At 55.8% G+C, this 24,405-nt stretch overlaps 6 protein-coding genes across 6 annotated transcripts; 4 read left to right on the forward strand and 2 right to left on the reverse strand.

The window, feature by feature from the left end:
* Positions 1-407: 407 nt before the first annotated feature.
* On the forward strand, positions 408-5,019 carry INS49_005196 (uncharacterized protein; the record flags this gene model as incomplete). Its single annotated transcript, XM_043165983.1, has 4 exons — positions 408-864; positions 938-1,283; positions 1,655-1,757; positions 1,867-5,019. The coding sequence occupies 4 exons, from the start codon at positions 408-410 to the stop codon at positions 5,017-5,019; spliced, it is 4,059 nt and encodes a 1,352-aa protein (XP_043017460.1).
* Positions 5,020-6,748: 1,729 nt separating this feature from the next.
* INS49_005197 (uncharacterized protein) lies at positions 6,749-8,783 on the reverse strand (the record flags this gene model as incomplete). The annotated part of the gene is made up of 2 exons (XM_043165984.1): positions 6,749-7,976; positions 8,029-8,783. 2 exons carry the CDS (start codon positions 8,781-8,783, stop codon positions 6,749-6,751), a joined length of 1,983 nt encoding a protein of 660 aa, XP_043017461.1.
* An 842-nt stretch (positions 8,784-9,625) lies between these two features.
* On the reverse strand, positions 9,626-10,588 carry INS49_005198 (uncharacterized protein; the record flags this gene model as incomplete). Its single annotated transcript, XM_043165985.1, has 1 exon — positions 9,626-10,588. The coding sequence occupies one exon, from the start codon at positions 10,586-10,588 to the stop codon at positions 9,626-9,628; it is 963 nt and encodes a 320-aa protein (XP_043017462.1).
* A 4,755-nt stretch (positions 10,589-15,343) lies between these two features.
* Positions 15,344-16,771, forward strand: INS49_005199 (uncharacterized protein; the record flags this gene model as incomplete). Its single annotated transcript, XM_043165986.1, has 1 exon — positions 15,344-16,771. One exon carries the CDS (start codon positions 15,344-15,346, stop codon positions 16,769-16,771), a length of 1,428 nt encoding a protein of 475 aa, XP_043017463.1.
* A 1,435-nt stretch (positions 16,772-18,206) lies between these two features.
* Positions 18,207-19,651, forward strand: INS49_005200 (uncharacterized protein; the record flags this gene model as incomplete). The annotated part of the gene is made up of 2 exons (XM_043165987.1): positions 18,207-18,299; positions 18,359-19,651. The coding sequence occupies 2 exons, from the start codon at positions 18,207-18,209 to the stop codon at positions 19,649-19,651; spliced, it is 1,386 nt and encodes a 461-aa protein (XP_043017464.1).
* Positions 19,652-21,039: 1,388 nt separating this feature from the next.
* INS49_005201 (uncharacterized protein) lies at positions 21,040-23,298 on the forward strand (the record flags this gene model as incomplete). The annotated part of the gene is made up of 6 exons (XM_043165988.1): positions 21,040-21,850; positions 21,917-22,057; positions 22,132-22,588; positions 22,838-22,937; positions 23,067-23,129; positions 23,212-23,298. 6 exons carry the CDS (start codon positions 21,040-21,042, stop codon positions 23,296-23,298), a joined length of 1,659 nt encoding a protein of 552 aa, XP_043017465.1.
* Positions 23,299-24,405: the final 1,107 nt, after the last annotated feature.

The following is a 24,405-nucleotide window of genomic DNA, read 5'->3' on the forward strand; positions in this document are numbered from 1 at the left end:
GCGAGACCTGGACGTGGACCTAAACCTGGGCCTGACCTACCAGCCTTCCTGACTGCCTGCCAGCCTGCTTGACTTTGTCTCGACGGAGCCGCGGAGCCACGGAGCCACAGGAGACAGCTCTGGCGTAATCCTCTCGTCAGTCCTCCCGCCCTGCAGCCCGCGACTTTTCTCGACAACACCAGGCCGCTCCATCTCAATCCTGCGAGCTCTGTTTGTCCTTCCTGCACTGCACTGCCTCTCTGGGCCGGCCGCCACCAACCACCATCCCTCCAATTCGAACCTCTGCCGCCGCACTCTTCGATCCAGCTACCATTGCCCAACGGTTATGGCTGACAGAACCGCATAGTGTCCTTGCCGTCCATTCCTTCTCCAAACTGAAGCTATGGTGATCCTCGCCAACTCACACTATGCCCTTTCTTCGCACCAAGCGTGGAACTCCGGCCAGCGAGTCTGAGTTGCGCCGCTCAGCCCTCGACCCAGATCAGGTCCAGGACCCCAAAGAACCGCCCTTGAGGTCCACCACCTCAAACGTCGAACTGCCTCAACTACAGTTGTTGCGCTTCGACTCCCACACCTCAGCTGACGCTGACGCCGCTCCTGCTAATGGCTCGACTCCTGCCATACCTGCTCCTCCTGTCACCCCTCCGCACGACAGTCCCTCGTCTTCCGCCGCCGCCGAGAACGCCCTCTCCGTCCCTCCTCGAGACCCCATAGACCGTCCCGACTCGCCGCCGATCCAAGACGAGACACCAAAACACCGCCGCTTCTCCATGTTGAGGTTTCGCAATGCCTCCGACTCCCAGCTGTCGGCCAGGGCCAAGAAGCAGGCCCATATTGACGAGTCCGCGCCCCCTGTGCCACGGCGTACGTTGCACCTCATCCCTCAAAGTCCTCACCGGAGGAGCCCACAGAGCCATGGCTAACAGAGACATCACAGCACCCCCGGAGATCATAACCACCGCCCCGACAGTCGAGTTTGGTGCCGTCCCTAGGAAACCATCTCGCATGTTTGGTCGTCTCAGGCGTTCTGGAGAGGAGATGCGGGTCGATCAGCAGCAGCAGCAGCAGCAGCAACAGCAGCAACAACAACAACAACAACCACAACAGCGGCCTTCGACTCAGGGACTTAGCAAGAAAGACAGGCGAAAATCCTTCCTACCAGGCGTGTCCTCCAACGGCAAAATGTCTATAAGTATAGAGGAACCAAAGCGACCAAAATCGTCAAACGCACCATTGACCAATGGCGCCGTTCAGCACCCTCCGCTTCCACTCCCTGGGACAAGGTTGTCTGAGTCCTCAAGGTCCGAAGACAGCTCAGACCGTATACGCGGCAACACTGCCCCCAATGCGTCTACCGGCTCGAATACGACCAATTTCTTTCGGCTTCCACGGCGAAAACCAAAACAGCCTGAGCCTATGTTTCCCATAGCGCATCTCCAGAAGAACCGCAGCCATGAACACAATGCCAACTCAAACCCATCGCTGGTACCCTCGACTCCTGTGCGCGCGAGTACTTCGTCTGCCGCTTCTGGAAATGGGGCCCAGCAGACCCCTGTCGCCCGAGGCCCGAACGGTGGGAACGGCGTCACCACACCTCCAGGACCGTCGCCTGCGAGGGCTTTGTTTCAGAAGTCGCATGCTTCACCAGCGACAGCTCTCTTCCGGCCAAAATCTACGAACAGTGGTGCTTCTTCTCCAACAAGATCACAAATGAACTTGCGAGGGAGGTCGTCGACTATGAGTTCACTGGGACGGGAGTCCGTGGACGAGCGTCTGGCACCGTCATTCCCACGAGCATCCACTTCCACTGGTCGCAAAAGCTTCGGTGACCTCCTAGGAATCAGTCGGTTACGGAATAACCCAGAGTCTCTGCGTCAAGGAACGGGCACACCTGCCACACCGGGGTCCAACACTTCCAAGGATAACTCGCTCAATATTCAGAGAGAATCTGTCGTCTTGCCTGAACGCCGGGAGGACGAGAACCCTGGGAGATATCTCGAGCGCCTGGAGGAGGTCGCAAGTCGTAGCGTCATAGCTGCGGCGATTTCAAAAAGCTCGGACGCCTTCTCCCTCGCTGTCCTTCGGAGCTACATGCGAAGGTTTGGCTTCTTCGGTGACCCCATGGACATGGCTATAAGGAAGCTGTTGATGTCCGCGGAGCTACCTAAGGAGACGCAGCACATTGATCGTTTCCTGCAAGCTTTCGCAAACCGCTATCATGAATGCAACCCCGGGATTTATGCAAACCCGGACCAGGCGTATTTCATAGCCTTTTCGATTTTGATACTGCATACCGACGTTTTCAACAAGAACAACAAACACAAAATGCAGAAACCCGACTATATCAAGAATACCAAGGGGGAAGGAATCTTCGACGAAATCCTCGAGGTCTTCTACGACAACATCACCTACACGCCTTTCATCCACGTCGAGGACGATTTGGACATGAATGGAGACCGAATGACTGCCCACAAGGTCTCCAAAAAGAAATCCATATTGCCCAATGCTAACGCGCCAGATGCCGCAAGCAAACGAGCCGCCAAGGAGCCCATTGATCCCTATACCATCATTTTGGACAACAGACTTGACATTCTGCGGCCAAATTTGAAGGACGTGATGTACCTGGATGATCACTTCAGTTACCTTGGGACGGCCCAGAGCTTAAACCTAAAGGAACTGCAGAGGACCTTCTTCAGGACTGGGATTCTGCAGATCGTGTCAGCAAGGTCCCGTCCTGATGCCTTCATGACCGAGAAGACCGCTACAAACCCCCAGGAGGCCCAGCCCGGCGTCGTTGACATAAAGGTCACGAAAGTGGGTCTCCTGTGGCGCAAGGACGTGAAGAAGAAAAAGACGAGATCACCGTGGCAAGAATGGGGTGCTATTCTCACTGGGGCGCAGCTGTATTTCTTTCGCAACACAGCCTGGGTCAAAAACCTCATGCACCAATATGACGCCCATGTCAAGCAAGGCCACGATGCCATGCCGATCATATTCAAGCCGCCACTGGAGACTTTCAAGCCGGACGCCCTGATGTCCACTGACGGCGCAGTCTCGCTGTTGGATGCGACATACAAGAAGCATAAGCATGCATTCGTGTATGTGAGACAAGGAGGACTCGAAGAGGTCTTGCTTGCCGACAACGAAGATGAGATGAACGACTGGTTGGCGAAATTGAATTATGCGGCCGCATTCAAGACAAACGGGGTACGCATGAGAGGCGTTCTGGGCAGCAACTACGATGGCCAAGGGCGAAGAGCTTTCAGGAGGCTGGATACCGATGCGGTTCAAACGGCCAGTGGTGAAGTGACGATTGCGCGCTCGAAAGTTGACCAACAGATGGCTCATGACATTCTGTTTGCACGCCGCGAAATTATCTTTCACAAGGTTGCTGAAGCCAATGAGAAGCTTCAACACGAGGAGAAGAAACTTGAGCAAGCGCTGAGGAATGCCCGCCACCTTCAATTACTGGCCCCTGTCCAGCCGAAGACACGAGACCAAATGCTCATGGCAGCCGGGCGCATGGCAGCACAGCTCAAATGGACAAGGGTCGAGATCTGCAAAATCAAGTGCCATCGCGATATTCTCCTCATGGATCTCGAAGAAGAGCGGCAGATGCTAGGGCTCCCTCCGGGCCCAATGTCAGAAGCCATCAGCAGTCCCGAGAAGCCCGCCCTAGGCCGGGAGATCTCGAAGACTAGCAGCGGCACGGTGATGCCGAGCCCTCTGACTGCCATACCGACCAACTCTCAGCGCAGCCAAGCAGAAGGTGCAGTGTCAGACGCTGAGTCAGGCCAGGGCGAGGCTTTCCAGACACCGCCAACGAGCGCAGCCGCGTCTTCGTTCCACAAACACCAGAACTCTTGGGAACTGCCCGCCCTGAACTTTGATCGAACCAGCATGAGGAAGGCTTCTGTGTCAAGCGCGGTCTCATCCCACGTATCTGTCCCTTCTACCCCACCTCGAACGGCCATCAACACGAACTCCAAGGTTGATGAGGAGGCCGCTGTCCCTGATGATGGCGAGGATCACCATGAACCAGACGCACGCGAACGTGAACTCCTGGAACAGGCAGGTCTGCTCGGTGCGGAGGTCACGCGAAGCCCCGAGGCAATCGAACAGACAAGAACCATTGATCTCGATGCCACACCTGAGCGGCAGGAGCATACGCCTCACAGCAATTCCATGGACAAAGCTGATAAGAACAAAATCCGCCGGAGTCTGCAACGTACTCTGAGGGAGGGTGCGGGCCACTTGTCTCATGCGCGGAGCCGGAAGGGCAAAGAGCCTGCCACGAGTGGCTCGATGGATGATAACGAGTCCGAGATGCTTACTCGTGGGTCCGGTTCTTTTGTGGTGCATGGAAAGAAAGCCTCGGTCATCACCTTTGGATCTGAGCTCCAGAGCAGTCTGTCGCCCGACGAGCATCTTCGCGCGCGTAAGGCGTCGCATGTGGAGGGCAGCGTCGCCCACAGCGACAGCGCCGAGGCAATGAATGTGGCCGCTGGCAGCGGCAGCGGAAGCGGAAGCGGAAGCGGCGATGGTGATTTCCGGGTTTTCCTGCTTTCAGGCCCGAAGAGTGCCACGAAGCGGCGATCGTCGGCAGCCAGTACCAGCACGGCGACGGCCAGGAGCTTCAGAGATCTGCACAGGAAGTATAGCTCGGCACAGGCGGCCAAGGCGTCCTCCTCGGGCGGCAACCTCACTGTCCCTTCAGACGGCGAAAGTGACCCGGCTCTGAGCTTCTCCGATGGTAGACGCAGCCCTTTGCTACCGGAGCATGTCGAAGAGCTGAAGGAAGAGGAAGAGCATAGTGGCCCGGGAGACAATGCCGACGGTGAAGACTCGGAGTTCAAGAGCGCAACGATGAACAAGACGAGGGAGACTTTGTTCTTCACCCCAGAGCCACCAGCATCCCCATCCGCCGGCAGTGTGAAGGAGGACTCGGGTGAGGATCAAAACGACGCCAAGGAGAGCGGCCAAGGGGAAGTAAACCCGGCTGTTTCCGTGCTTGTTTGACCATAGCGACTTGCTAGCGAGTCGCATCCCACCTATTACAGCATTAGCGAATCGATCGCAGGATAGGTGAGAGGTCATGACGATACGATTTCATTCTGTCTACGATACTACTTAATAATCAACTTCAACGCCGAAAGATTGGGGTGACCGCAGACTTGGCCCGGATCCTTCAGTCTTTTGTTTTCTCCGATGACAGACATCATCTGTATTTATGTACATAGACAAAGGAACGAGGGAACGGAATAAAGGGCGAGACTTGATACCACCAGCACCACCATCACAACCACCACATTTCAACAAGACCCTTGCACTGTTTGTGGACAGTTGGCTTTACGGATCAGGCTGGGCATCTGAAATGCACACTGAATTGGAAGGCCCAGAGACAGAGAGAGACAGAGAGTATTGATCCTACATCCACCCACACGTGTCTCATCCCTGTTTTGACTTGATTGAAAAAAAGGACTTGTCCGCAAAAGCGGGTTGGAAAGGGGCAAGGAAGCACCAGACAGCAAGGAAGCCACCGAAGTGGCATGTTTTACTTTTATTTTATCTTCTCCTTCTCTCTTCCTCTATATCAATTGCCTCATCTATCCAGATGGAGAAGACAGGGCGCCTGTTGGACCAGGCCTGGGTTGCAGGCCCACCTTTAGTTGTTGATGGATGGGTTGCTACTCCTCCAGCCATACCCAAGACAGAAGACACCGGTGGAAAGGGGGGGGGGGGAATTGAATGGGACATTTCGATATCAAGCATCTGCTCACTCGCCGGCTCTCCGGGGGGATCTCTGCGGCCTGGGAGGGTCACGTACACATGGGCCAGGATGCCCGTCTTGAATCAAACTCATATGCACTTTGTGTCCAGGCTTCGTACCATGTCATCCAATCTGAGGTGTTGGGGCGTGATGGTTCTTTGACGCCCTCCTGACTCACTGCCACAGTATTATCTGTGTATAATTCTGCTTCTGCCCGCCTCCAAAGCACATCCGTCAGCCTCGGAATCATGATTATCTCCCAGCACCGGATTCCGTGCATGGGCCATTGCTTAACGTCACAGAGTGTGCAAGCTTTCTTGATGTGGGGCCTCATGGCTTCTGCACCAGAAATACTTTGGTTGTACTCTTCGCTTCTCAGACTAGAACGCGAGACCTTCCTAATCCCGGACCGGACAGAAGTCGCCCTCAGTCTTGGATAGAACGATGCCGCCCGTCCCGTTTCATTACTCTGTGGCGTGTGGAGCGGGCTATCGAGAAGTGTACAACGTGGCCCAGCTCGAGTGCGCAAAGTCGTAACTATTCCCCCCCCCCCCTCTTTTCTCAGAGGCTGGCCCAGAACAGCGTTGTCATTTTCAGATGCAATGAAGAGCGACTTCTCTTCGTAGGAATTAGATTTTCGGAAGGTCCGGTTGGCACGAATACTAACTGCCAAGTCCAAATTAATTAAGAGCAATGTCGGGCGAGATGTCACCCGTAGTCTTCTATTATCTTGTCCGCCATGACCGATTGCTACCGCAGTATTCCTATGCACATAGTTGCGCTGGTTTAGCCTCCTCTGTCGCAAAGGGACGCTGTCACAATTACTTGCAAGGGTGGTCTGCGACTTGGGACTTGATATGCGCAGTTGGGGGAGGCTACCCCGAGACACAGCTTGTCTACATGCGCTAGATCTGGCAGATCTTGCAGATGCATTCATCTTTTGGTCAAAGAAGAGGCTTAAAATGTAGTCCGAGACTTCTAGCCCTTCCTTCCCTTCTTGCCCTTCTTCCCGCCACCACCGCCTCCCTGAGGCGCCTTTTCGACTTTGATCTGTCCAGCACCACCAGCAAGGTTCAGCGTCTCGGCCTCGTTGGCGACCGCGCCACCCTGTGTCGACTCAGCGGCCCGCTTCTTGCCCTTCCTGCCCTTGGGCTTGTAGTATGACCGATCACGCATGGGCAGCCACCGCTCCGGATCAGGCTTGACGTTAGGATCGTAATTCTTGCCCAGACGGGGCTTTTTCTTCGGCTTGTCAGATGATGGTTGTGCTCCGGTCCCAGCTTCGACTTCGTTGGCTTTTCGCTTCTTGGATGGCTGTTGGGGGGCAGCAAAGCTGGGCACTCCAGCATCAAGAAGGGCGGAAACGTCGATTCCGGAGGTAAGTTCCTCGACAGAGCTCAGCGATGAGAGGTGTGGTTCAACCTTGGAGTAGTCGGTCGTCGCGAACGACGCGACGAGTCCTGCCTGCGCAATCCTATCCTCTGCATCCTGATCGACCATGCGCTCAAAAGCGGCACCAGCAGTCGCAAGGTCGGATGGCTTGGATGAGTGGAGGAGCTCTATTCCTGCTTCGCGGAGCAGAGTCGTGGAGGAGTTCTTGGGTATCTTCTGCCAATATGCTGCCGCCCGGCCCAACTCATTCCGAATGTCTTTCCGGCGATTCTGCGTGCGGTAGAGAGCTACGGCTAGAGCAACAAGCCCCGGTGCGTACCTCACATCCTCGTGGTCGGCAGTGCCTGCCGATTCGACGTACTTGAAGAATTTCTGGAGCACGTCGATTGCGCTGTCGTAGTTCTTGGCTTGGATGTAGAGATGTATGACTGTGAGCAGAAGGCCGACGTCGTAGGGTCGCTTCTCGAGAACAGCGAGGATCTTCTTCAACGCAGCTTTATCTGTTTGACACTTGGCTTGCGCTGCTGCGTTGAAGTATCCAGCGTATACCCGATCCAGATCTATCGAAGGTACAGAGTCTTCTTTCAGGAGCCCGGCGGTCTTGTCCTTTACCTCGTTCTGCTTGTAACATTGCAATGCATTTGCGTGCTGGTTGCGCGTCACGCCCACGGCTTGGTGGTTGAAGAGTCTGTCGTTGCCGACCATTGCTTCAGGTACCAGCTCAGAGAGTCTTTGAACCATGTACTGGTTAGCAAGGGACTTCGCAATCAGCGAGTTCCAACCCGCTGCAGCTTTGATGGACAGATCAGAGGTTCTGCCACGGTGGTCAGCACGCGCTCCCGACTAGGTCTTTCTCGAAGACTTACTCGTAGCCCTCGATTTCCTTTTGTAGAGCTGCCGCCTCTTCCGTCTTGCCCAGTAGCGAAAATACATAAGCCTGCTGCAGTTTGATGGGCAGCAACTCAGTCTTCTTGTCCTCCTCGCTCAGGTCCTCTGCTGCGTCGCAGAGATCAGCAGCCCTCTTGAGCAGGATTGATGCCTTTGCCAAGTCCCCCCTCGCGACGCAGCCACACCCAGCATTGTACGCAGTCTCGAAGGCTTCCATGTCCTCCCTCTTGGGCTGCTTGCTCTTGTCCGGCACCAAGTCCCCCCGGCCCTGCCATTCAAGCTGCGCATGCGTGGCCAGCTGGTTGATGACGAGGTCTGTGTCCTCGCCTAGTACCGCGGTGCTGTCATCCTCCCTCAGCAGCGAGTACAGCTCGGCAGCCTGGCTGAATCGCTCGGTTCTATAGGCGATCTGCGCAGCGACGTGCTTCAGTGGTCGCTCGGCGTTGGAGAGATCGCGGCCCTCGAGCAAGGAAGCGGCATCGTCCAGGGCACCCGTCTTGTACAGGGCATATGTCTTCTCAAGAATGCAGCGGTCCTCGAGGGCGCTCCCGGCGGCGGCGATGACGCGGAGGGCATCGTCATACTGATCGAGCCGCAGCAGGGCGACGACCTTGGTGTGCTGGGCAGTCAGGTCGGACTTGGACGATGCAAGGGCGGCGTCAGCGATCGAGAGGGCCTCGGAGTGGTCGTCTATGCTGGCGCGCGCGAGCAGAGATGTCAAGGATGCGGCCATGGTGGAAGAAGGTGGGCAGGCAGTAGTGACGGTGTTAAGTCGATGAGCAGGAAGTAGCCTATATCGTGCGCATGGCCTAGGAATGCGCTGTCACAGTATCCAATGGCTAAAAACGAAGATGCCGAGCCTCTCCCAAGCTTCGGACGTGCGTGTGTGCGGTCTTGTACGGTGTGCGGCACGCGACGTCGTTGGCGGAATGGAGGGGCAATTCGGGGTGTGGTGTGCGCCGTGGGAGGGAAGCTTGGAATGGAAGCTCGCGAGGTGTTCTTTCCCCACTTGAAATTTCCACAGCACCTTGATTTGTGGGGAAGGGGTAACCCTGGAAGCTCGAGCTCCTTCTTAGTCTACCACTGCAGCAGCGACAATTCGGACCAGGGGATCAGGGGATCGGACGAGCCTCAACGGCTTACAAAATGAATAACTCGTGTTTTTGGATACTGTACCTGCTTTAATTATGTTTTCAACATTGTCCTCTGTATACAACCTTTGCCTGAGCCCCCGACGCGGTGCGACTGCGTGATTGCATCCTCGTCAATCAAGCTCATGCATGCCGGCATTGAATACACGAGATTGGGACAACGAACAACTTGTACCCGCGCCCAAATACGTGAGCATCGGAAGAGGAGAGACCGTAAATCACGTATGGCGCCTCGCCAGCTCGTCGTCAAAAGCCAGATCCATTCGGAATCGATGTGCTACGGACGGACAGTCCCTTTCATCATCATCCTCTTCGTCGGCGACTTGCCACAGGTCTGATCGATCACCAACACCGGTGGCGCAGAAGTAAGCTCAGCTATCACGTGAAAGCTATTCCAACAGGATCTCTATCCCCTATCTGCCTTTCAATACTCGCTCGAGGTTGGCCCGCGCCTGAAAAGCCCCAAGAACCTCCTCTCCTTGACCTGCGGCTGGTACGGTCGAACTGGATACATGACCGGGGTATTGTACTCGTCCAAGCCACCGACTGGATTGTCGTGTCGACGATGCGCCCACTTCCTCTCTGGGATCTCCCCCAGCCTCGTGCTGTCCGAGGACATCGATATAAGCGAGAACCGATTCGCGAAACTGGGCCGTCGCCTGAGAGAGCTTCTGGCGCTGTGCTCGAAGCTGTGGTCCATTGAGTCCAGTAGCGGTGTCGCGATGCTCATCTCCAGGCGCAATGGCCTCTCTCCCACCCGCTCTGTGCCTCTTCTCCTCGTTTCCTTACGATCGGGTTGACCGTGTTTCCTTGACGTCTTGGTCTTCTTATGCTTCCTCCCGCTGTCACTGGATTTAGAGGCGCCGCTCGACTTGGACGAGCTCGTTGATTTCGAAGCTTTGCTGCTGTAGGACTTCGACGTCCGCGACGATTTCGAAGATGCGGTTGAGGCAACCGAGCTCCGCGACGACTTGCTGTCCAGCCGGCGCGAGAGCTGGTCAAAAGTCTTGATAGCCTGTAACCGGGACGTGTTGGACAACGACATCAGAGACTGATAGTCTAAGCCTGGACCATGGCTCTTGCTGGCCGTCCGTATCAGGTTGGCGATAGCCGCATTGAGCTTCTGGATGACCCGGCCCAGGGCGGAGAGCGCCTTGCTGTCGCCTTTCTCGAATCGATCTCCAGACTCAGATATCCGAGATGAATAGGCCCGCTCGACTCTCTTGCGGTCTGTCTTCAGTGAACGTTTCAGCAACGCTTGCTGGTCGCTTGACTTTGCGGCCTTGCGGCTGCCATCTTGCTTGTCCCGCCGTTTAAAAGCTTTCAGAAGCGATATGCAGTTATCGTAGGTCTCGAGAAGGGATGAGACGCTCGTGCCGAAGCCCATCTTCCGGCAGACCTGGGAGGCAGGGCTCCTTGCACGGCATTGAACAATTACATATGTGAGAGATGAGATGGACAGACTCGAGGATCTTGCCTCAATGCCGCGATAGAATGCAGGGCAAAAAAGGGAGTTGGCCGTTCACACAACCTCGACTCACAGAGCTCAACTTGACGCTGCGTGCGGGGCCATTGTTGCAGTCGGCGGCTAACTGCAAGCAACTGATAGGTTCCTAGACACGCACGCTTGGAGCGTCCTGTGCTATTTGCATGGCCAATCGACGCGTTGCAGATACGTTTGCCGGACAATAATCATGATCCAAGCCTACAGTTGCATAATAAAAGAGGGCCGAGTGTCGCGGTTCTTGGGAAAAGCTCACATTCGGATATCTGCTCTTTTTCTCAGAACACTATTGCCCGGCCCGGTCACCCCGGGAAGCACATCGGTCTTCTTCACATGGCGCCGTAAGCGAGACCCTTGTCAGTGCGCGCAGACCAGCGTCCGCGCCCAGGGCGCTCATCGTTGCGCGGCAAAACGGTGAATTCATCTTGGTCCGGCGCGGGAGGCAACTACTCAACTTGCCCGCTGTTGGCCATAATACTACCTTAGTAGACTGGGCATTTCCAAGGTGTGTTGGAACATGCCGCGGGAGCAGTGGGGGTCCCGGTCACCCAGCCAGCCAGGCCAGGCTGGACACGTTCCGGCTTGTCGGATTCTGGTTTGCGATCTGCGTAGCGGCGGGCTTCCCACCTTTCATCCCATGGGTGGGTGGGTCGGAATTAGGTAACAGTCTCGGCCCCATCTGGGCAAAAATGGAGAAACATGCTCAATAAAACAATGTCAACCTCTGTTGCCCTCGCTTTTTTTTGCAACACACCCATTCCGGCTATGCAGCCTGGAACATGCCATGATTGCGCAACATTTCCCGGCAGGAAAAGCCAAACCAAATCGAGGGGGTCCAAGACGAGACTCGAGCATTAGGGCTCTGGCCTAGGCCTTGCATGCATATTCGCCCAGAGGAGGTTATCAGAAGCAAAATCTTGTGGGATAAGCTTGGTTCAGGATGTGACAGGGGATGCAGATACGTCCGTACGGTATGCGCCTCGCCAGGCGAGGATGCGAGGCACCGTAATCTGACTCCTTGACTGATCGTGCAGGCTACCAACGGTGTGTTGTCATGTCCAATCCACCTGGGGCCACTGCTTCTGTTGTGCCATGGGCCTTGCGTGGCTGCTGAGAGGCTGCTTCCGCGAAGGTGATAACGCAGGTCAATCGAATGCGAGAGATGCTCGGCACCCTGACCGAATGCTGCGCAACAAGCAGTCCCGAAACCCGATCGATCCCAAGAAGGAAGGGTCCCTGCCAAGATGGTGACGGGGGACAAAACCTGTACAGCGATGCACCTCGCTTCTTCGATCCAGCAGACCTGGCCTCCATTCGGCTAATAGTGACTCTCAGCATGAGGTATCATTTTCTGGAGGACAGTGACGCAGTGATGCTCGGCAGTACCGCCGGTGGTCCTTCCTCGGCTAAAATGCAGTTCGCTGCCCGTGTCGGTATCTTGCAGGCAGCGGGCTGGCGGTGCTGGCGCAATTTTACCAAGGATGTCGTCGAGCTGAGGGCGGTGATAACAAGCTTGACCGGCCAGTGACCCGTGCCGTGGACTCCCACATCGACGTGTGTTGCGCCGCCCACGGTACCCTTGCTCAAACAGGGAATCCATGAGCCCTCCCTACCTCGACTGCAGCTATCACACCCGTGGCTGGGGGCCAGACGGGAGGGATGGACATGCCGCGATACTGATGATCACTTGCATCACTACCCCTTCACTCCCCGAGCAGCCGGGGGCGGGTCTGGTCTGCGGCACTGGCAAGGTGCAGTAACAAAGGGCCTGGAAAGGTGTGGCGAGCGGTAGTACGGCCGCCTGGCGTGTGGGTGATTGCACGCGAGGGACACAGGATGTGGTAAGACAATGTAGGCTCCGTGGGGGTCCGCAGCAGCGGAATCAAAAGCATAGGGCCACAGTCAGTCCCCTGCGAGGTGGCTTGCAGGTACCCGAGCAGTCCTTTGTGTTGCACAGGCGTGGGCAGCATAGGCAATCCCTAATCTGATACACGTCGAGTGTGCTGACGGGCGCCTCGCCGGCATGCGTTGCTGACGGGGCGATTGCCGTGGTGCGGTTTGCGCACATTGTTGTCCATGCCGATGGACGACCGTGGGACGACCGAGGTGCAAGAGTTTGAGATGGCAGAGGCGAGCCTGCCCGGGTTGGGCGCCAGGGGCGTTCCGGGAATTGTGCAAATCGGATCGTGTTGCAGGCCTTTCCGCCCTCGTGAAGCATATGCTTGCTGGTTTGCCTGCTGGCTTGCTTGCTGGCAGAGTTGTCTGGCCCGCTGTCTACACTTTTTTTTTTCTTTGGCCCGCGCCGCCACCGGAGGCCAAGGTGAAGCAAACAGGCCGGGGCTTGAGACCGCAGGGTGGGATTTGCGCACATCCAAGGGTTCTAAGTTGAGCTTCTTTTCTGCCCTTATCTCCCCCCCCCCCCACCATCGGTCCAGTCATGCCGTGGCGTGCGCCTGGGACCAGAAAACAGAGGCAGCGAGACTAAGCCCTGCGGAAGGGCCTCGTTGCACTGGGCGACCAAGAAAAGAAACGTCGACGATGCTCGGCTCGGTGATAATGGATGAATGACTTTGGTTGGCCCGGTATTTGTGCTTGATCAGGGTGCATCCGTAGAAGCATGCGTGCGTGAATGATGGTACCAAGCTCAAGGACCCGAGGACCCCTTTTTTCCGCCCATGCCCAGCCTTTATCGCAGCAGTCGAGGTGGTACTGGGTGAGACCCGGGCATGTCGAGCAAGGGGCGACCCCAACATTGACTTTGGGGATTGTCAGTGACGAGATTTACCGCCTGTCTTGCGACAGACGACAACACAGGCTGTGTTATCAGACACCGCCCCGGACGGGTGGTACACGGCGACGTCACAAGAAAACAAAAGGCAAATGAAGAGCAGATCAGCCAGAATCGACACGGACGAGGAGACGGGAGGGAAGGATCTTGCCGTGGTCTCCCGGCCGCAGGTGAGCAACAAGATCCAGGTACCAAGGTACACACATGCATGTGCCCGCCTGTAGATGCCTAGATGGATATGTCTGCGTGGCCCACCTGGGCACCCATCCCTGTGCCCCACCAAGGAGCTGCAGCGGCCGATGATAACGTCCCGCCCACTTTGGGATTAGGTACAGATTACCCCCCCCCCTTCCCCCCAAGCACGCACTGCGAGACTGCGAGATTGACAAGGGTGAGCTCAGAGTGCCAGAGTGCCCCAGGCCCAACAATGATGGGGTAGGTACCTGGGTCCCACATTAGATGGACCCTGCCCTAGGTACCTGTCCCATGCACACTCAGGTACGGGCCGGTCAGACCGTGGGCGTGAGTTAACTGCGCTGTGGGATGATATTGTGCCATTTTCTTTGACTTTCTGTCCCCCGTCCCCCCGGCTTGCATCGAATCCCGCCATCTTCCTTATCGGCGCCCTCTGGCCAGTCGCTTCGCAGCCAGCGGACTGCGACATCTCCAGGATTAATGGGTTGCTTGACGGGTGGGATGGATCGGCCAGGTCAGGTCCATCTGGCCCCTGGTGCTCTGTATGCGTATGTGCATGTATGTGTATCGACTGCACTTGGCTTGACCTGACTGATCATCGCTGCTCGACTCCTGACTCCTCTGCTCCCACACCCCTCCACACCCGTCCACCTCCACCATCCCATCCCATCCCACACGCCTTGTTTCTCTCAAGTTCTCCCCCCGTTGCCACCGATCTCAGTTTCAACTTCATTTCCACACCTCGCCCAGCGCAAAGCTGTTTGGAGCCTGAGTGCCCACGCGAGACCACTTCTCCCTGCGCCTTGTCGCGGTGGTTCCTCGGCACTATCTCGACAGACCTTTGGATGTCTTGGGCCGCGCTCAACGGCCTCCGCTGCCCGGCCATCCGCGCATATCCTCACGCGCAGACCCCCCAATCGCGACAATCGGAATCTAGGACTTCACCGCGCATAGATATCGTGCTGTTATCAAGATATCATTGCACCATCCCTCCCCACAGCCGGCCCCTGCTCTCTTTCTGTCGGTAATCACTTCAACCTGGGGCATCCACCTCCACCCCATGTCCACCGGCTCCTCTTCCCCGGCTTCCAGGCTCCACCTCTCCAGACCGCGATTTTGCACAACTACTCGTGCTCCCGCTGCCTCTTGTCAGGTCTCGTCTCAGGCCGTGCCCTCTCCTCGATTCTTGAGAAGTCCCTGCAGCCTGCGGAGTGGTGAGGGCTGCATCCACATGCCGTGCGCGCTGCTGCACTGACAGCCCGACAACCTGAGGACCCCCTGCTTGGTTCGATATGTGACGGCCCGCTCTTGCTGCGTCTTATAAGAGGAAACCGTCGCCCTCGACACCCGTCGCCCTACTTATAACATTCTTCCGAGATTCAGCACGGGGCCGCGTGACCAACCAGTGCGGCCAACATACCTATCCATTCTTCACTATTCAACACCGGCCAATGCTCGCCTTCTTCTCTTACCTCTTGAGGGTAGAGACTGTTGTGAATTGCGAGTGATAAGATTCATCTCCATCGACTCCATACGCTGTCCTTCAAGGAAGCTGCGTCCCTGCTGGCGACCCAAGGGCTTTCTGGACCGGAGCCTTGCTCTGCCTCGCTACTGGGTATTAGCTCTGTGACCGTGGCGTTGCCAACACACCGACCATGTCTGCTCTATCGTCGCCATCACCCTTGCTGGGTCCGACCACCGAGGTCGATGAAGCCAAGTTGCCTCAAGGCAACTGCCGTTACATCATGATGAACACAGAAATTAAAGGCAGCCGATGTGCATGTGTCAACTTCACCCTGAACAAGGCGTTGCCCGGTGCCTCTTGTGAATGCGGGCACCTCGCCTGCTTCCACCACAAGACGGCCGAGCCCCCAACGGACAGGCGGGAACTGGAGCTTCTCCGGCAGAGGGTCCAGCAACTTGAGGAGCTATTGGCAGAGGGCACCAGCAGGAGGAACGAGGTGGTCCAGAGGGTGAGCGAGCTTGAGGGGATTGTGGACTCCAGGACGGAGGAGATGGGCCAGGAGATCAAGAAGACGTATGGCAACCTAAACCGAGCCTGGCATTCCATCGGAGAGCTCGAGAGACGGGGTGGGGACGTCGACAACCGATTCCAGGCCATGGGCGTGCATCTCAGGAATGTCGACGGAGAGCTACAAAGACTGCACCAGAGACAATGCGAACTGAACGATGCCGACCTCAGTCTGGAAGAGCAGCTGCTAGAGGTGGTCGAGAGCATCGAGGGGGCCTCCGAGGTCACGCCCTCCAGGGGCAGGCAAAGACGCAAGTCGATATCGGATTCCGTACCAACATTGAACAGCTCTCCAAAAACGACGCTGGTGCCAATGAGGTCAGGAGGCGTGCCTGCCCGGGCTTCTGAGTCGGCCGTCTCAAATTTATGGACGGTCCACGTCTCTCTGCTTCCGAGCAGCTCGCTACCGTTTCCCTTCGAACGAGACACCAACGCCTACAAGCGATGTCTCTCCAGAGGCCTGCACCAGATGGTTGCCGTGAACGGCACGTCGGCTGAAGCGTTCGTGTCTGCAGTGACACGAGCGTTCAAGGGTGTCCTGAAGGACCGGCCTTGGGTACCCCTTCAGGCGAAATTGTGTGACGCGGATACCCTTCAAGGTCTACCAATGCTGCGCCCCTTGGACTCATCACTTGTGAGCTCCAAGTTTGACGTCGACTTCCTCCACGCCCATTGTGCCGTGCTCGACATCCACGGGAACATGGACTCCCTATACATCTCCATGCGCCACTCTTCGCTCTCGTGGCATGCGCTGAGGCACTCGCCTGTATTCCTGCAAGGTCTCGAGGCAAGCTGGGAGTATGACCCCATCCTAGACTCTAGCGACCCTTTTGACAACGATGAGAGCGTTGACGAGAATGACCGACCGTCGGCGGGGGACTTGGTCGGGGGCCTCCCAAACTTGAAGAGGGCGGCCTCGGAGATGTCGAGGTCGTCCACGACGACAACGGTGGCGGATGGGGCTGAGGGACGGGTCCCCAAAAAAGTTGCGCGGACGACCTGTCCGCCTCCCTTCAAAGAGGTTACGAGGCGGAGGGTCGAGACCGCTTAGTGCATTTATTGTCTGTGTTTCCTGGGAGGCGCTTGCAGGTGTTCAGTGTAGGCTGATTTGCTTGGCTGATGCGATGATACCAACTTTGACTTGAGCACTACCCCCAGCCAAAGAGTCGGAGTGACGATATAGAAATGTTTTGTTCAGAGGTTCAACAACATGATATTGGGAAGCGAGAAGTGGGATAGATTGTACAGAATTTGAAGATATGCGTTATCGAACTTTGTATGGTGGGTTGCTGTGGAATGAATGATACACACAGGGAAGAGTCGATGGCTGTTCAGCCCGAGGGTTCTCCTGCTACCGAGAGCCTTCCTGGACATTGGTTCCGCCGCCAGCTACGGCGAAGCGGCACTTTCTTAGCGGCTTCAAATGCAAAGCTTCTCGAGATTATACCTGTGGTGAAGAGGAACGACTGCTTTGTTCCTTTTGCAAAGTGATCCAAGGGGATCGCGAGCCTGCTCGATCTCTCAAGCAGATGCCCTTCGCCACATTACGTCCGCTTTGATAAACGTAAAAAAAAAAAAAAAAAAAAAAAAAAAAAAAATTTGGGTATGTGCGTCCTGTGATAAAACGACGGCCAAGTTTGTTTGTCCTGGTGTCTGCTGCGGAAGAAGGTGTTGTTGGTTCCCAGCTGTTTGACTTAGAAAACATTTTTAAGGGGCCGGGCCAAAGGCGGTCGGTTGCTGACAGGCAAAGAGTGGGCTGAGGCCGGCAAGGCGATATTGAATAGCTGATGTCATCTTATAATCCCTTTTGGCGTCCTAAGTTAATGGAGGCTTTGCTATTCAGGCGGTCTTCCTGGTTCTCCATTCTATACGGACAACAAGAGGAGTCCTAGAGGGGAAACAACGGTCCACAGTATGGTGCCGTGGAGGACGAGGCTTGGTCAACATTGTTTGCTGAAAAGGTGAGAAACAGTGTACATTTCGGCTACTGCGGGGCCTGAGACATGTCTTGAAAGTCGGGGCTATCTGAGACACTGTGTAACCACGTCCTCTCATTCGCAGCTGGTGCCTTCCCAATTCTCTATTGTGCCTTGTGGACAAGCTGACAAGGAAGGCATTGTGAGGATTGTTCCTCTGTTGTCTGATGCTGGCCTATAGCGTCCCCGAGCCGGGATCCATCAGTCCAGGTGGTCTCCCCTGCAGACTGTCAGCTTATCGATAAGCCAGTTTACGTTACAACCGTTCCTACAACCTTATTTCGACCAAGCTTCCTGAATCACCAACGACCGCCTCCTAGCCCAGCCTGGCTTCTATTTCTGCTTCATACTTAGCCACGGCACTCTTCTCAGCAGACACCAGATTCTTCGGCTCACCGACAATCGGCCTCTCAGTCTCAAACGACAGCTTCCCCAGCCAACAAATCACCTCTTTGTCCTCCTCTCGAGCCGTATTCAGAACCAGTCATCTGCAAGGCTCCGGTTGCGACCATGGATGACTTCGACATCGAGATGGGCGATGCTGTCGACGTGCCAATGGAAGAGCACGAGGTTGCGGACATATTAGTCGGCGACGATCAACAGGTTCGTCAAACACAAAGGGAAAGAGTGATTTTGCCAGAGTCTCACCACATGTCTCTCAGGAGGATGGCGAGGTCGAGGAGCCTATCAACAACGAGGCAGTAGGCGACGATACGCCAACCATCCTACCAAACAAAATCCACATCCGGGGTCTCGAAGTGCTGGACGAAACCCAACTCAAGCAGTACGTCTCTGCACACGTCGGAGGGAAAGGCGCCGACCGCATCGAGTGGGTGGACGACGCCTCTGCCAACCTTGTCTTCAACTCCGAATCTGCCGCTCAGGACGCCTTCAAACTCCTCGCGGCCGTCGAGATTCTGGATGTGACCCAACTCCCGCCCCTCGAAGTTCTGCCAGCCAAGCCCATCGCCGAGAAGCCAGAGGTCGCGCTGCAGGTGCGTTTCGCCCTGGAATCCGACAGAAAAGTCAAGGGCGCGGCGCAGAGAAGCAGGTTCTACCTCTTCCACCCTGAGTGGGACCCAGAGACCGAGGAAGGCAAGCGCCGGCGCGAGGGCCGAGATCGGAGATATCGTGACCGCGAGGACCGGGGAGGGTACCGTCGAAGTGGAAGAGGCAGGTACGACGACCGCAACGAGGAAGAGCCTGAGACTTTCGATGTCAGCCTCTACGATGACGATACGGGTGCGCTCGCTCGACGTGTAACACCGAGGGAACGACGACGACGTGATTCACGATCACCATCAGAGCCAGCAGACTCGGACCGGTACAAACCACTCAACGCCGGCAAGGAGCTCTTCCCAAACAAGAAGCCCAGGGATGCGCTTCGTTCAGAGCGGGGAGCACACTCTCGCGATCGGTCTCGGTCTCCGGCCCGGGATGAGCGGGACGCGATGATGGATGATCTTGCGAAGGACAGGGAGGTACAGCGCAATCGCGATACGGCGCGGTCACTTAAGGAGCGCATTTCCAGGCCCAGGTCTAGCAACGCGAGAGAACTGTTCCCCAACAAGGTATCGAACGGTAGCAAGGCACAGATGGACCAGGTGCCCGCAGATGTGCTAGCCGGTATGCTACGACTTTCCTACGATGGCAGTGCCGAGTTCCCCTGTTCTTTCTCTGCGTTTCGTTCTCGGCACACACCAAGCCAAAGTATCAAGATGGTAACCCTCAAATTTGCAGATCGCGTAACGGAAACCAGCAACGGAATCTCAATCAAGGGTCTGGCACGCCAGCCCAATCCACAACAGGGAATCTCGATCAAGGGCAGCGCGATCAAGAAGGAATTGTTCCCGGACAAACTTGGCGGGAGCCTCAACTCCGGCAAGGAGCTCTTTGCTGACAAGCTCGAGGGCCGGGGTCGCAGGCGTCAAAAGGCAGAGGACCTGTACTTCTGAATGTGCATTTGGCGAACACGTCCATGAGATGGGACGAGTACATTTTCCGATTCCATGGACGTTGACCTGATTCACAACAATGCTCTGGGTGTTGTTGCTCACTGCACATAATGATGAGAAGAGAGCGTGGGTAAGTAAACCAGGCTATGCGGGGAGGAAATTGCGGCTCGGGGACACAGTTGCTGGCCGCTTCCTGCGAGACTTGATGTGGCACAATGCACACGACAAGCTACGAATGAGGCTTAAGAACTTGGTGGTTCTGGGCTGAGAGTCCACAGGGGCAACTCAGATTCACTGAGTTGCCTGTATGCCGTCCAGCATTGGTGAGTAAACCCCTGCGCCTCTATCTGCCGTTAGGCCCTCACGCCCTCACACCTTATCTCATGGCAACCACGATTGTTGACGCTCTCGCAGAAGGTTGCCCTCGGGTCTCTGCAGGACTGGGCATGGAGCCACACCAGCTGTCGGTGCAAGTTCCGCCCCGGTGGAGGTAGTAGGAGGCAATAAAGGTTATCGCAATGATCACAATAGCTACGGGTCGTTTTCATGAGCGAATGACTTGGGTCCTTGATAGATGCAATGCCAATCATGGATGCTTCTGGACATACCCCGTCCGCTGAACAAGCCATCTTTGGGAGCAGGTGTACATGTGATGGATTGCTTGATGAGGACGCGTGAGTACATGGCTTCATCCGTGCTTCATTAGAGTATCCCCCCAGATCCGTTGACGCGCAATTCTGCACAGTCTGCCGTGCGTCTCTAGAGGGCCTTGCCTGGGGTGTATCAATGGGCTGGCTGTGAAGCATTTCAGCATCTGAGGAAAGGGAAGGCGCTGGGCGGGGGCGTAACTGCCAGATGCGACGACACAATCCTCGACCAAGGAGCAAACCCTCCGGTGCCATCTGCCTCGTCCATCTGTGTGATGGCAACAAGGTCCAAATCGGCGGTTCGCACAATGCCCATTGATGCTATTGTCGCGATTGAGTTTTGCACCCCCGGCAGCGAGTACTGACATCTGCCCATTCACTCCCCCCTCCACAGCAAACATATTCAAATCTTTTCGAGTTCCATTGTATGCGGTGACTCGATTTGTCACCCGTAGCTTCACTCCTTCGCCCAATTCATCTTCATTTATGGTATCCGACCTCGAGGTCCCGCCCACTTCGAACTGAGCTCTCACCTCAACTCATCCTCAATCCCATTTCGCCCACAGACAACAACACCGTTTGTGTCAACCTGCAGTTTCCTCTGGCAGCTATCAGCATTTCTACCCCTCTCTCACCATCTCCCGAGTCAACGCTTGATACACCAGAGTCACAGCCGTGCTCGTCCGCTTGTTACTTGCAACTGCGATAACAACGGCAAGTCTCCACAACAATCAATCCGCCATGACCGACCGCGGCTGGTTCGGTCGCGGGCGCTCTGCGCATACTGCGCAACAGCAAGCGCAGCGAACCAACGCACCACCTGATCCTCAGAGCGAAGCTAGAGATGAGGCGCAAAATGCGTCGCTTCATCGTTCCCAGACACAAGTCCCGCTGCAGCAGAACCACCACCACCACAAGCCCCAGAAGCTGAGCAAAATCTCGAGCTTCATCAACCTGGTCAATCCGGCGAAGGCCGAATCTACTACCGTCCCAGTTTACCCTGAACTCGTCATGGAGCGGAGTGAATCGATCAGACCTGGCGCTGCCGGTCACCACGTAACTTCAGTCGACGGCGGGGGCCCTGTTGGCGATTGGCAACCCCTACCCAAGGAGGAGAGAGAGTATCCCAAATACAAAGCATCCAAATGTACTTGGGAGAACCCGAGTCTTAAGCAGATGGTGGAGACCGTGTCGTGCACAATGATGAAGAATGGTTCATCTGCGCCGATTCCGCGTCACCTGAATGGCTGGATCGCCGGCATGATGGAGGAAGTCTCTCACCAAACTAGAGAACTCGAGAGTCTGCGCGTTGAGATCGCGGAGCTAAAGGCAACTCGGCAGGAAGAAGTCATCGAATTTTCCAAAGTCACAGAAGAGTGGGCGCAGCGCGAGAAGGACTTCAAGGCCGAGATCAATCGTTTGGAGCACATCGTATCCGACACTCAGCAAGGTGCTGAGTCTGTCATGCTGGCAAGGGCTGGAAGCGTCGTCAATCGCAATGATGGCAGAGCCTTTAGAGCCAAGCTGAATCGCTTGAGCAGGAGTGACGAAGGTAAGCCTGGCTTTCGCTCAACTTGGTCCCCACAAAAGACAGATTGTATTGACACGAGCCTTGCAGGAGATGGCAATGCTCTTGAAGAGAGTAACCCCACAGACAGGCACCGGGACTATCTCGTTGAGCACGAGAAACGTGACTCTGTTGCGTTGTCTCCTGGTGATGTCGGCCTGACCGTCAATACGACTCCGTACAATGTCCTGGGTGGGTTCTCTTCATACAGACCACCCTGAAAACATTAAACAAGGTACCCAGCTAACAGCATCCGCCATCCTCAGGATCCACGCCCAGCCTGCTCGATAGTAACAACGATGTCCATCTGAGCAAGCAGCTCCGAGACGCAACCCCCGGGCGTGACCGCAAGCAAGATCAGGACATTAGTGCGAGACTGGTCGCTGCACGAATTTCGCTTCAGACGACTGGAAAACCGCCAGCCCCTAGTGCACAGAACTCGAATGAGTCTTCATCGCAATCGTCCAGTGGCAATGCCAGTTGTAGCTCTTCGCTCATCGCGCAGGGTCTCGCCAAGATAGCACAGGCCAAGGTCACACCACACACGAGCCCTACCAAGGACGAGAACCTCTGTGGTCGACCAGTCGAAGAGCTCAAGAAGGGCAGTGATGTTTTGGGAACAATACGACAGCTCGCGGCACAGAATGGTGGCCTGCCAGACGCCGCTATTGATGATGAGAGTAGCTGCTCATCATCAATTGTTGACCCTAGAGGTCATCGAGCGTTTTCGTTCTCGGATGGTGACGACAGACTCGTAACAGAAGATAAAGCCACACCTTCAATCGCCAGGACTACCACAAACGTTGGCTTGACTTCACGAAGGTCTCCACAACTGTCAGCGGCACAAGAGCAGCCACTTGACTCTCAGTTCGATGGCACATCCCGGTTCTCTAATGCGACACCCTCAAATGCTCGAGAACATCAGATGTCAGGCCCTTCCTCATCTTCGAGTGATACATCGCGGCGCCGCAGCCGTGAATCCGTGCTGAGGTCAATGGGTCACAACCACGCGACGGAGGCCAACGAGGAGAAGGCTGCCGCTGCCGAGCTCAAGAAGCTTGAGGTAGCGTCTGTCTGCTCGCCAATGATAGTTGCAATGGCCAGAGAGAGGAGCGTGCCTAGTCCATCGAAGAAGGTACAACAGGCTCAAGTACCACGCGCAGTTCATCGTCTCCGACTAGAGAACTCTGAATACCCCCAGAGCCGCGCTTTCATTAGCGACGAAGAGCTGGCTTGGGTCCCCAACCGTCAGGCTAGTACCCAGGTGCGTGCTCAGGACCGCACAGCTGATTCAGCTACGCCAAGTGCTGTCAAACGCCTGTCGACTGATGTTTCCTGCAACCAAGAGGCTGCAGTCGCCGCCGCAAAAGGCGCTCAAGAAGTCGACATCCGGTCAAAGTGGTCCGAACGAGTCGCACCCTCAAGCCGCCTAGGCGAGCCCGTCTCGGACTAGGTTGGGCCATGTGAGCAGTGGTTCATGATATCAAAAGTTGGAGCTTGGAAATGCGATGCGAGCATTCATTTTATTGGCTCACAGGACTCTGTGCCAATTAAAAAAGGGGGAGCGCTGTCGATGCGCGAGGACCGACTACCGAATTGAGTCACCGTGTCCGTCGGACCGACTTGCGCGCACGAGGATGCTTTAGCCAAGAGAGCGGACACGTTTTGTGACGGCTCGCGGTGTGAGGGAGGCTTAGAGAAGGCCTCGATCAGTGTTTGGTGGAATTTCTTGGTGGATTGATACCCTGATGGCTCGGATGTCGTCAGTATAAGACCATCACGGACGGCAAAAGGAGGCGCGGCTCTAGGATCGCGGGTAGGCTATGCCTGGTGTCCATGAATCGACCCAACGCCGCGCGTGTGATAGCTCGGGCCGAGCGCATGGTATTTGACAGTTTTGATAGCCTTGACAGCCCACTAGAGGCTCTAATACACAATGGCTGTTCGACGAAACCTTCTTTACACCGCTCCTGTGCAATTACCGGTAGCCATTGTCTGCACTGTGGGAGGTGACGGTGGACAGTAACGGCCGCCCCTTTGCCCGAGTAGGTTTACCTGCAATCTTCAGCAGCAGGGCTATTTCAGGGGTAGAAATAGACGTTATTACCCGTTGTATGACATAAAAATGAGTAAATGGTGATGGCACATGTTTCCCTCGATGAAGCTGGCATGCGCATACTCGGACGATGGATGAGTGTGTCGCTTTCCAGTGATACCAATACGTAGATACTATAGCATCAAGACCAAAATGGACACGTGGTCGGCGCCGTGGATCTTTTTTTCGGGGTTTGGGAGGGGAGGGGGTGTATTGATCATCACAAGAAACGAACTGTGATCATTGATTGCATAGTCCTCCTCTGGACTCCTCCGGGGCCTGAACATAGCATGGCCGGCCATTAGGGCCTACTCTCCTATCCGCTAACAGTCGTCGACTCCCTCGTATACTCTCGTAAAGGTGCGTTCTGATTATTCTTCCGGCATCGTCAAAATGCAATTTTGGACTCATGTGGCCGCCGAAGCTCATGCCGAAGAGAGCCGTG

This window comes from Diaporthe citri (assembly GCF_014595645.1).
Source record: "Diaporthe citri strain NFHF-8-4 chromosome Unknown scaffold_15, whole genome shotgun sequence".
NCBI lineage: Eukaryota > Fungi > Ascomycota > Sordariomycetes > Diaporthales > Diaporthaceae > Diaporthe > Diaporthe citri.